This window comes from Falco biarmicus, chromosome 1 (assembly GCF_023638135.1).
Source record: "Falco biarmicus isolate bFalBia1 chromosome 1, bFalBia1.pri, whole genome shotgun sequence".
NCBI lineage: Eukaryota > Metazoa > Chordata > Aves > Falconiformes > Falconidae > Falco > Falco biarmicus.
In genome coordinates this window covers 51,649,527-51,661,775 of record NC_079288.1, presented here as the reverse complement: position 1 = coordinate 51,661,775, position 12,249 = coordinate 51,649,527, and the positions used below count along the sequence as shown (strand labels likewise).

The 12,249-nt window shown below is 40.5% G+C and overlaps 1 protein-coding gene across 6 annotated transcripts in view; it reads left to right on the top strand.

Annotated features, from left to right (window-relative positions):
- FAM13A (family with sequence similarity 13 member A) overlaps positions 1-12,249 on the top strand; it is a 133,824-nt gene that overhangs the window by 15,519 nt on the left and 106,056 nt on the right. For all 6 annotated transcript variants that reach the window (XR_008820990.1, XM_056333243.1, XM_056333237.1 and 3 more), the window contains one exon: positions 2,525-2,705. Coding sequence is in view for 5 of the 6 variants with exons in the window: in XM_056333243.1 (XP_056189218.1) it covers positions 2,525-2,705 (181 nt within the window). In the remaining variant the exon portion in view is untranslated. The remainder of the gene's footprint in view (positions 1-2,524; positions 2,706-12,249) is intronic.

Genomic DNA, 12,249 nt, shown 5'->3' with positions numbered 1-12,249 from the left:
GTATAACTAAACAAATTCTGAAAGAAATACTTATAATAAATAAACAAATAAGATTTTTGGTTATCTGCTCCATGCATATTTGATATTCGGCTTTTCTGAAGGAGCTAATTTATTAGCTGTAGAAGAAAAGGATATAATTAATCAGTTGGCTGAAACATTTGGTCTTTTAATGTGACTGGCATTTTAAACTTTGGCCTGCTGTCATGAAAGAATTCATCTTAAGTCTGTTGTACCAAAACAGATACATAAAAATGAATTCTCCATGCACATAAAACTTAAAAAGGCTTCTTTCACTATATACTGTATTATGCATGGCGTGTAAGGCAGGAAACCTGAGCCTGGAAGTAGATGAAATCCCACAGGTTCAACTGTACGAAGTAGCAAGTATGTACATACAGAACTCATTAGTTTCCCAAAACAAACAAACTCATAAATCCTGTTTATTAGCCACAAAAATGGCTGATTGTAAAGCAGAATTCATATTGCAACTTAATGGTTGAGTTTTCAGGAGTCAGTTTCAAATATTTTATACAGACTGCTAATTTACACAGCTAAACCACTTTTCGAAGCACTCTACCCTGGAATACTGTGCGGTCTGGCCCTGGAATATTTCTGGGAAATGAAAAGTAAAAATGAAGATGAAACTTCTGTGTTCAAAGCTTTTCAGTTTTTCTTCCTTATTTCTCCTCCTTCTCACCCTCTCCTTTTTTTCCCCTCCTATTTATTTGTTTGTTTATTTTTACCCTCACAAAAATGTTGGGGAAATATAAAATGTTCTTTGTTCCTGCAACACAAGGCATGGAATGTTTTCCTACCACTTCTCCTTTGCATGCTGGTAGCAGGGCATACAGCAGAGGCAGCAACTACTTCCTGAACTGTTTCAGAATCAGCTGGCTTCATCTTCTTGACTGAAATTGAGTCTTGAAGACTGAGCGAGGTTTGGGTTTGATTGAATGCTGGGTGAATCTCCTTGCTAAGGATTATAATATGCTCTGAATGAAAAAATACCTTGTTACCCTAAGCATGAAGAGGATGTCTGTATTCCCATGGTAAGCAGGCAGCTAGCTGCTTTGGGACAAGGCAATCTGTTACAGAGAACACAGAAGGTTTGCATTTAGCGTGAGCTCACTTTTTCTTTCTGGCATAAAGATATCCTTCCAACCACTAGAACGGTTTTTAAACCTTACAGTACATCTCTAAGAAAAAAGCAGTTACCTATCAACAGTATTACATCATTAACACTGTCAACCTATAAGGCTGATAAATAATAATTAAAAAAAAGCACTGGAAATGCACAGCTGCCCTCAGTTGGGTATTAACAGTTAATGGATCCTGCTTATAATTAGATTGGTGAGGAAAAGCTTTAGGGATTGAGGTCTTCTGTCTGAAAATGCTGTTGCACAAAAACCCAAGAACTCTGCATATGTGAGAATTTCAGAGAAATTCCATTTTGGTGGAGAGTAGAAATTAGTATTTCCAAGCATTAAGGCATCCTGTTTTGGCATAAAGGGAAGGAAATACTGAATTATTTTCAAAACTTTGCTTTTGTTAACATGCAAACCCAAGATTTTGGTGGGTACCATTTACTTTTTAGAAAGTATTTTTGGGCTGCAGGAGGGAAGCAAAGAATTTTGCAGGTTTTTAGTTCAATTTCAGAAGCAGAATGCTATTAACTAGAAGCTGTGTGTGACACCAGGCTTGTGTTCTCTGCCTGGGTCTGTGTAAGCACAGCATCTGTGAAGTTCATGCAATTTTTGCTTTAAAAAAAGCAGCAAAATCCTGCATGAAAGAAGACTGACTTTAGTCAGGCTTTGACTTTGCTCAGTTCAGTATGGGAAACCTGTATCCATACTTGCATTCCAGAAGATTCTACGGTGTAACAAGCTTGCTCTCTTAACACCAGACCAGTTGTTACAGAGTATGACGCTGCCCTGCACAGCCTTTTTTCCATAGGCAGGACTCCTCACCTAAGACGAGTTGCCACTGACAAAAGATACAAAGCTGAGCATTTCATAAAATGTACCCACAGAAAGTACTGGAGTACTGGTATTCTGAGGACACCTGCATTTTAGGACACTCTTTGTTCTACTGTTCTTGCTTTCCTATTTTTGAAGACTTTCATGGGAGGGGAAACTAAAACTGTGAGAGAGGGCTGGGGAAGTAGCGTTAACATCCAGAAGAAGCACGGAAGCAGGAGATCTGATAGAGCTGGAGTTAAATCCGTAGCTGTGTACAGAGTGGGAATAAATATGCTCTAATGCTGTTACCTATGACTTCTGCTGATTCTGCTCAGGAAAAGTTAACAACTTAAAGGTGAGCATAAAGCAGTGCCAGTGGTGGCCAAGATGAGCTTCAGGAGAAAGGTGCAGATTTCCTGAGGAAAACTGAGGGGGTTGAGGGATTCTGTCTCTGTACAGAAATTATATTAAATTTTAGATCCCACTGCTTGCTCACCCATGTAAGTAGATTGGCAGCAATGTAGAAAACCATATACGTATGTTTTTTCTTCTCTTGTTTTTCCTAGATCCTAGAAACGACAAGCAGAAGGAAAGTAACTTGAAAGAACTCCTTAAAGAGCTGCCTGATGCTCATTACTGCCTGCTGAAGTATCTGTGCCAGTTCCTGGTAAAGGTTGCTGAACATCATGTAGAGAACAGGATGAACCTTTGCAATCTTGCCACTGTATTTGGACCAAACTGCTTTCAGTAAGTTGGGGTTTTCACTTTTCTCCATATGTTGACGGAGAGTGTAACGGAGCAGATGGCCAGAAATGTAACTCAGAACCCTAATTTGTCAGGATGATCTAACAGAGGCAACGACTGGGGCTTTGTGATAAATTTTAGTGCTAAAGCTTTTGTTTGAGCTGAATGGGAGTTGAGTTGCTCTCCCATCTCCTCTTGCTATTTTGCTCAACAGTTGGTCAGTTTCCTGTTGCTGCATTGACAGCAAAGCAGGAGTGTAACAATGAAAGGCTTTCAGACTGTGTAAGTGCAAGGAGATGTGCGCTCATACAGCTTTCTTCCTTTGCTGTCAGATAATATGGATGCTTCTCTGTAGAAGGCTTTGAGAAAGGATATCTGGGGGAGGACTCCTGTGCAGCACCCAGGTGCTGTGTAATTTCTAGAGGTGGATACTGCACACTCTCTGTAGATTTGGCCTTCTGATCTGGTGTCTGTCCTCAAGATACTAATAATTCTGGGCTCTTTATCCTTCTAGTACATTCAGGAACTGCTCTGGAGGTTATGGAGTTCCACCAGTCTCTTGAGACTTCTTACTGGACTCACTAGTTTTACTAGTTTCTTTCATTGGGCCCAGTTCTTTGGTGCTTGTGGTGAAGACATGTACATGCTTGTGGAGCTTGCAGCAGTACCGCGAACAGTTATTTCCAGGTGTGAGAACGCATCCCGAGTGAGAATGTTTCTGTTGAGTCACTGCTGTGATGCAGTGCACGGTTAGCATCTTCACCCTGGTCTTGTCTGTGGTACTCCCACTGGCTGGCATCCAAGATCTAAGGCACAGGAGACACGCAGGGAATTTAGTTCAGTCATCAGTCTTGAAAGGTGTGTGGTATCAGCGAAAAGAGACAAGTGAATTCCTTGAAACAAATGTCAGGTTTATATTGATCTATGTAAAATTTTACTCTGGAGTAATACTGAATTGCCTAATGAGACTTACTAGATTAATTGCCTAATGAGACTATCTCCCTACTCTGTAGGCAGTGGAAAGAAGTAGACATCTTTAAACAGAGAAAACAGAAATTAGGCTCCTTGTAATGTATTGAGCCAGTTCCACATACCTAGGCTAGATGCCACCTGCTCTCTTTTTAAAGAAGCGTATTTTTTTCCATTGATTAGGGAGAGAAAACACAAGATGAGACATTTAAACCAAAGCTTGTCCTTCTGACTACATTGCTGCCTCATCTTAAGATGTTGCTCATGGATAATAATGGTGAATATGTCAGAATTAAAGCATTTGCTGTGTTAGTACAAAAAAATAAAGCCGATTTGGAAAAAAAAATGTGTTCCTCTCAAAAAGAAAGAAACTCAAAAGACAGTAGTAGGTGCAGAAATGCCTGAATGTGAGAGTTAGTGGAAGCACAATACTGCAAATTTCTGACAAGGAAAAGCAAAACAATTTTTAAAGATTACATTTGTATGGGTGGTTTGGGAATTTCTGTCTAAATGTATTAGTAGAGTTAAGAGCAAACAAAATAGATTAGAAGAATCTGAGTCCAATGGCTGAATCTCTATATAAATCAAACTCCCAAGTGGCTATTAGAATAATTTTTAGTTTACTCATCACTTTGTTCAGGAAAGTTTAAAAATTAGCTCTGCATACTTTTTGGCGTAGAATGCAGTGTTGCAGATTGGAATTGCAATTGGCATTCCTAAGATTAAGCCAAAGCATACTTCTTAAAAGCTGCATAGTTGTTGCCTCAGCTGATCTCTGCTCCAAACATGGCATAGAAAAGATGTAGTAATTTTTGTAAAGTACAGGGTCTGTGTGCAAGAGGGACGGAATCGCGTTATTCCACTGCAGAAGACTGAGAAAGGCAGAGTTCACTGGAGGTGAAAACACAAGGGCTCTTGTGGCTGTATGTGAATGCAGCCAGCCCTGCAGTTGTGACACACGTTGAAATAAGTGCTCACGTAGGAAAAGAGGCAGTGAAAGCAAGGCTTGACGCTTAACAAATGGCTAATGCATTTTTTAGAAGAGCCTAATATGCAGAATTATGGATGTAGATTTTTGCTTAAGTTTCACCATCTGGTAATTCAGCTATGTGTTTCATCACATCTTGATCTTTTCAAGGTAGTTCAGGATTGTGGTCCAAACACAAAGATTGTGAGCAACAGTTCAAATACCCTTTTCTCCTGCGTTAACGGATGCAGTCTTAAATTGCTGGAACCGTGACCATCTCTATCAACAAAGACTTGATAGGAGGAGGAAGGAACTTAACAGCAGTGAACTTTAAGGATTGGGCTTAGCCAGATGGTTGGCTAAGCAGTCAGAGATCCTCAGAACACAATTCAGAGCTCTGGAGTAAGGCTGTCTGAAGCCTGCCTGGCCAGGGCTGTCTTACTGCTGGCTACAGGCAGCCCCTGGGGAGACTAGCCGTAGAAATTAATATCAGCAGGTGGTTGAAGCAAACACTCCTCTCACTTTACATTGTTCAGAGCAGTGTATGCGGTGTTTCTCTGGGACAAGGAAAGAAGGCTTAGCATCCGGCTTGTCAGCAATTACACTGCTGAAGCAGGAAGATCAGAGATTTTTTTTGTCAGAAGTTCATACTCATGTCTAAAATCAATGTTAGAGTCCATGTAGTTAATGCACAGTGTCAGAGAAGATAAAGCCCATCTGCTGATAGCAAAGGATTACTTTCTACAAGATACTTTTAGTGACATTTTAGCTATTTAAACATATTATCTCCTACATCATAACTGAAGCTGTTTAATAATTGAATAAATCTCACTGTTGGACCACTCTCCAGACATTTAGACTTAATTTTGATTGTGTTCATCTCATTCTATTTTTCTATGTCATGTTCTCTGTAATTTATCTCATCTCCTAAACGTTCGACCCTTATTACTTTTATCTTATCCACTATGTCTGCTGTTTCTTTTCTTGCTGTTTGATAAACTGCACTGGTGCTTTTCTAATGAAAGATTATCTTGTGCTTTCTGTATTTCTAATGAGTGGAAGAAGGGAGAAAATGGCTATTTCCAGTCCTTGTAATGAAGTGTGATGTAGGGTACAGGAAGATGTAAAGGGCAAGGTCAAACAGCTCAAGAAAGGAAAGTTTGATGGTTTGAGATTTAGTGCACTGTTGTCTTCCAACTTGGAATGTTCAGATTTATTGTGATGGAAACCAAAGGTCAAGTACGCAGAGAAATACAGCCCTTGAGGAACAGTGAGCATGAAGGAACATAAATAGTTGTCTTTTCTGTCACTGAGCTAATCTGTGTAGAGTATTAACACTTGCAGTGTGGTTACTCTTGGAGGAAGCTATTGTCCATTGACCTGAATTTCAGCGCCTGTGGAGCTGCAGCCTTAGCTGTGGCCTGCTGTGTGCCTCTGCTCGGCTCTCACAGCTTGTGCTGAAGAGGAAGGAGAGGACCAGCTGGGTTTGCTCTCCTCCTCTCTGCTCTCTTGGAGCTGGGTGTCAGAGGGGCTGCAGCACTCATCCTGTCCTTCCGTTGGGGTGGTAGGAGACATGAGGTCTACCAGTTACAGAGTAAGCAGGGGATCCATTTGCACCCTTTTTTGCCTCTCTCTCTGAGAATGATCTCTGTGTATGGCCTCCATAATTCAAGCCTTCGCTACCCTGACCGTTTCATTCCAACGGAGATTAAGCATGTTGTGAGGGCTTGCTCCATCCCTCCAAAAGTGGCTGGCAAATGCAGGCATCCAGTTAAAATGCTGGAGTTAGAGGCAGTTATTTCTGTATGATGACTACGTAACAGAAGTTACCTGAAGGGTTCTACAAGAAAGTATTTGTTATGGAGGAAAGGTAGATCATCTTTCGGTATGGAGCAAATGTAGATCTTCTGTAGGGTAGCTGTAGGTATTTCAGAGATGCAAAAAAATTTTCAGTGTTGCTGAATTTGTAAGAAGTAAAATCTGATCTGAAGTTCTGCATGAATGGCTTAGCTTGGTTTGTAGCAGCCTTGGAGCCTACACAGATTGGGTGTATGAAGCTGAGGTGAAAGCGTAAGGGCTGAACTAGAACTCCTCAGTGAGAAATACTGGCTTTTGAAACATTATGTGATTAAAGTTTGTATTCAGGCAGTGCAGTCCCAGTCCTGCACCAGTCTTAAAAAAAAATATACATCCAGGATCAGGGTCAAAGTGAATACTGAAAATTGTTTTTCTAACAATCATTATTGCAAATTGGAGCATGCAACATAACCTTTCTTACAGGGTCTGTATAGATTTTATGTCCTGTTTGCCAGCAGATTAAAGGAGTTGTTTTTCATAAGAATCCAGTATGCTACACCCTATGATGCAAGTTTAAATCATCAAGCATAATATAGGAAGGCCATAAATACTCTCATCCATAATCATATTAAATACTCGTGGGTGCTTGCCTCCTGTTTGGGAAGTGCGTAAGGGACTATATTGCCGAGCCTTTCTGTGATATATTTTATGTTTTCTTCTCCTGTTTCTTTTCTGTTGTGTACTCAGCTTTGTCTGTCATCTGGAGTCCACTGAATGGCATATGTGTAAAATAAACTGAAGATTACTAAAGATGCATTGGCGTCCTCGTAAGTAGAGGGGTGTCCTGGCCAAATTCCATCTCAAGTCATCAGTTCTACTAGTGAACACCCACCCCTTAAAATTTTAGTCGAGATAGTTTCTGTTTTATGATCTGTCAGGTATTTCCTATTTCATCTCTTGAATGAAGTAGTGATTATTTCAATAGGAAATGCTCTGTTTTGTTTTGGGGTGGGTTTTTTTGTTTGTTTGTGTTTCAGTTTGTTTTTTGGTTGAATAACTCCATGAAAGTAAGTTACTGCTCTTGGTTGACCATGTTCTTTCTTCTGATCTTGATTGAGGATTGGCAATAAAGCATACACCCAGAATTAAAGTGGAGGAACAGTTTCACAGGAAAAACTATGATAGAATCATTGAATATTCTCAGTTGGAGGGCACCCATGAGGATCATAAAGTCCAACTCCTGTCTCCACACATCTAAGAATGTTGTCAAAACGCTTCTTGAACACTGACAGCCTTGGGGCCACAGCCACTTCCCCAGGGACCTTGTACTAGTGTTTGGCCACCCTCTTAGTGAAGAACTTTTTCCTAATATGTGCAAAACAAAATTGTGTTTTCGATCAACAATACAGCTCAAATACAATACAAAGCATTTTTGAAGAGCCTCTGTTTAGAAATGTTTTGGAGATGAGATTGATGTACTTTGTGAGTGGGCGTTAGGCTATGGATTGTCCTTTGTCCCTCTTTGCATAGGTCATGCTGTCAAAGATGCCTACTATCACTGCAATTTCCTGATGAAAAATTGAGCTTTTGCTGGAGCAAAAGATTTTGCATGCAAGTGAAGCCAGTCAGTAAAGTCTTTGTGGCAGCATCAGTCTTAACTGCTTTGTGTTACCTGAGTTACCTCCATTTTGCATCTACTGCAAGTAATGTAGGCAGAGATAAATTACCAAGTTAATTTAGGCTCTTAAATTTGATGTTACAGAAGATAACCTGGAACAGATTTTAAAAGGCAGGCAGTTAGATGATAATGGGATTCTCCAGTGCCTCAGAAGCTAAGACACTTCTGTAAAATCTCAGTAGTGATATATGGCCTTACATTTGGTCCAAACTGTTGAGGCATAAATCTGTAAATGATGCAGAGCATGTAAATGAGTCACACACACTGAGATGGACACCTGCCTCAAGTTAGTGTTGCTGTATCTTTAGCAACCTAAGCTTCTATCTTGCAGCAGAGTCTGCAGACTTGGATATATGCCTGGTTTCAGCTGCGCTAATTTGTGATCCAGTGTGTTAAGACAAATCACTTTCATCAGCTGAAGTAAAGGGCCAAGTTGTGGCCATAAGGCCACATCTGTTATGGATACAGTAACATCTGTCTAGAGAGACAGAGCGGATCATCTGAAGTTGTAACCTTTTCAGATTACTGCAGCTCTGCTCTCAAAGTCTTCAGTCATGCTTGTTGAGGAGCTCATGGGCATTTGAGGTACTAATGAAAATGTTTTGCAAGGCCTGGAGAAACAAAATACCCAAACCCCAGTGTTACTTGTCCCCCAAGTCCCTTAATTTTTTGCAGGATCCCTTAGGAGAACGGTAAAGTCACTTTGTGGTGCTGCTTTACAAAGGGTGCTGTACAAACGGCAAAAGCAGCAATCAGAGAATACAGAGCATATAGCCCTCAGTGGTTTGTAAATTAGGATTACAGTGCTGTCGTTCCATGCAAACTGCTTCTGCAAAGCTACTTAAGGAAATGATAATGTGCATTCTTCATCTTGGGCAGGGTGGGGTCAAACACCGTGGGGAATTTATAATGAGACACACAGTTTCACATGAGAAATCGCTGGTTTGGTGCTAACAGGGAGCTGTCAGCAGTTGTTGCCTGGGGAAATCAGCTCAGTGATCTCAGTCCAACTCATTACAGGCAGATGACTACATCCCAAGTCCTCCCAGTCCTCATTTCCTCTTGAAGCCGGTTTCTCAGGTGTGGTGCATGGGTGACAGAGCCTTGTGGTGATGCCTGTCTCGTGCTGGATGGAGTCGTGTTTGGATGTGTTACTGCACCACTCTCAGCAGAGTCTGGAGATTCACTGTCTCATAAGCCCACTCAGCATTTAGCCTGTTACAGCTTGTTCACAGGGACCCTGGAGTAAATTCATTTAAAACATTAAATGCAAGTAATTTTTTCACAGTGAGCTAAATTGACCTCAGGTCACTTTAGTTCTGAGTAATAGTTGTGACACAGGGCTTTGATGTGGTTTAACCTGTTTGAGACTAGCTTTCTGGAGCATTGCCATGGAAGGAGACATTCTTGGCTTAAAGTGGTCTGGAAGAACCTAAAGAAAAGTGAGCATGGGACTGCATGGAAATGAGTGGCGTGGAGCTGTGGTGGGTGAGCCAGGGGCCAGGCATGCTGGTAGGACATTGCGCAGAAGCGTGAAATACTGCCGGGTGTCCTATTTTGAAGTGAAGGGCTAACAACTTGATCCTGTTCCCAAGTCATGTTTTAACTTTGAGAACTACTGGTTTTCCTTCTTTAAATTGGCTTCATCAATAATTTCAAACTTAATACCCTGTAAAACTTGTGGTACTAATGCACCTTTGCCCTCAGCACTGCTGGGCTGAGTCAGATACTGTTATGCTGGTGCCTTGTTTAGACAAAAGCACATTTTTTTCCAAATACTTAATGTGGAGCTGCTGTGCTTTGCACCCAGAGCACTTTGATCTCTCTCTAGGAAGGGCAGGGTGTCCGAGGAATCTCAGAGGGGAACATCAGAGAATTTGTTTCTGTCACTGCCTATGCTATGTATCTGTTCATAACTTGGAAAGCTGCTGCGAGAACTCAGTGGGAGTTTTCCAGCTGAAATCTCTGAGATAGACCTGAACCCATCAACAGGTTTTCTTTTAGAAATGACCACAGAAATTACAAGTTTATTCCTCCCTTCTAGAAAATGTATTTCTGGTAGCAAAGCTGATGTTCTGCTGCTGCTACTGAAGTGGTTTGTACATAGGTGGCTGTAAGGGGGTCAAGTCCTGCCTTCAGGGATTTTGTAACTGGAGTAAGATGTATGTCTAACTCTAAAAGCAACACAGTTATAATGCCTAATTAACATGCAAGTTAGACATAAAGGAACCATGACTATGAACATCGTCTTACTGTAATATTTTAACAAGGTCTTTACAAAAGAACGTGAAAAATTTCCAAGGAGTAGGGTGTCGATAATGAAAGTGGTAGGGTGAGAGAATAGTTTCTCATAGGACTGAGTTTTTCTAGTGAGTGGCAGTGAAATTTGTCAATATCACGACTTTTCAGAGTAAGAAAAGCTAAAGCAAGATACTCTTTTTTTACACACATTTTCAGAAAAGTCTGATCAGACTGGTGAATCATGCAGTGTGGCAACAGATGGATTGTAACTTGTATAAATATGCGGGGTGGTGCGTGCTTATAATCTAAATTTCTTGTATATGCTGAGCTGAAGATTTATTGCAAGGAAAAGGTCACCATCAATAGCTCAAAGAGTGTAATAGTCCTTGTAATGATGGAGGTCTAATAGCAGCAATTAAAGGAGAAAATAAATGAGAAACTGTAAAATATGCTTGTTCAAGTGGCAGAGAGATGGCAATAGCTAAAGTTCGTTACACTGCCGTTAAAATAAAACAATTCATGCTGCTCTGCTTGGTTACATTTAGAGAGGGGTAATAAAAAATAAGAGGTTGGACTTATCACAAATTTGATTTAATAAAGTTTAATAACTGACAAAGTAATGTGGGGAAGGGAGGGCAAGAAAGCCATAGAATTGTGCAGAAATTAAATACTGTTTGTGTGGGAACTTTAAAGCCTGGATGGTTTTTCAACCACAAAGAGGTTTTTGGTGTTAGCTGTTGCCAGTAGGGAGGTGCTGGCTGTAGTTCCCAGCAAATGTGGTTTAGGTGAAGGTTCTGCTCTAAAATTCATTGAAGCTATTTGGAGTCTTTACTTTGACTTGAACTCGCTCTAGTACATGTTCAGTCTGTTTCCTAGGAATGAGGTTCATAGGTGTGCCAGGCTTATTTAAGTGAGACCCTGTTTTGAAGAAATACATCAGGAAGGTAACAGGATTTGCTTGAATTATCAAGCAAGGTCTGTGCCGTGGCAACTCCGGAGCACATCATTTAGCATAGGAAGAGGGGTTCCTTAAATCAGGGTGGTTGCACAGGCCTATTGCATACATACACTTCTAGCCAGGCCAGTTACTATCTTGTAGTGAATGTGACATTCTTTATAGTGAATTGGCCCAAGTGTACATGCACATCCATCGATAGAAGTTGTCTCATTTTTTTCTTTATTTAGTTTGAGGCCAGGTTCCACACTAATGACATCAGTCAGCTGAGACTGACCCATTTTATAGTTGGCAATGTTCTGCCGTGTAAAATAATACAATTCCTTTAAACTTAGGAATTTTAAGGATTCTAAAGTTCAGGTCCTGCGACTCTTAACATGTACTGAATGTTGAAATGAGAGCTGTAAAGATTCTCTTCTGGAGTTTACAAAGATGCATTCTGCTGCAACGGAATCCTCTCCCTGTTGATATGTAGAAAGTAAAATATTGAGAAGGATCAGTAGCATGAACCCCTACAAGAAGGCACTTTTTGATGGCAAATTTCTGGGAGCGTCTGCTTTCAGAGCCTTCTTGTTGAAATGCACATCTGGCCCCAATAAATTACAGTTACAATTTTACAGTAGGTAATTGTTTGTAAAATTTTATTTGCTGGTTATAGTAAACAATGATTTACTTTCAAGTTACATCCCTGCAAAATAGCTTAGATGGCATTTATTTAAGTTTTGGGGATTTAGGTTGGTTTTGCCTCTTGTGCAACCACTAGTTGTCTTCAGGCAAAAAATACTTGAAACTTTTTTTGTTTCTGGTTTTTGCTTCCCTGCTTCTTCCCTTTAAATCTTTCTTGTGTTTTCTGTACCTCCTGATCTACAGTCCCTGCCACTTTATAAGGTCTTTATAAAATCCATGCAGCCGCTTTGTGGATTATTGAGAGCAAAGTGCA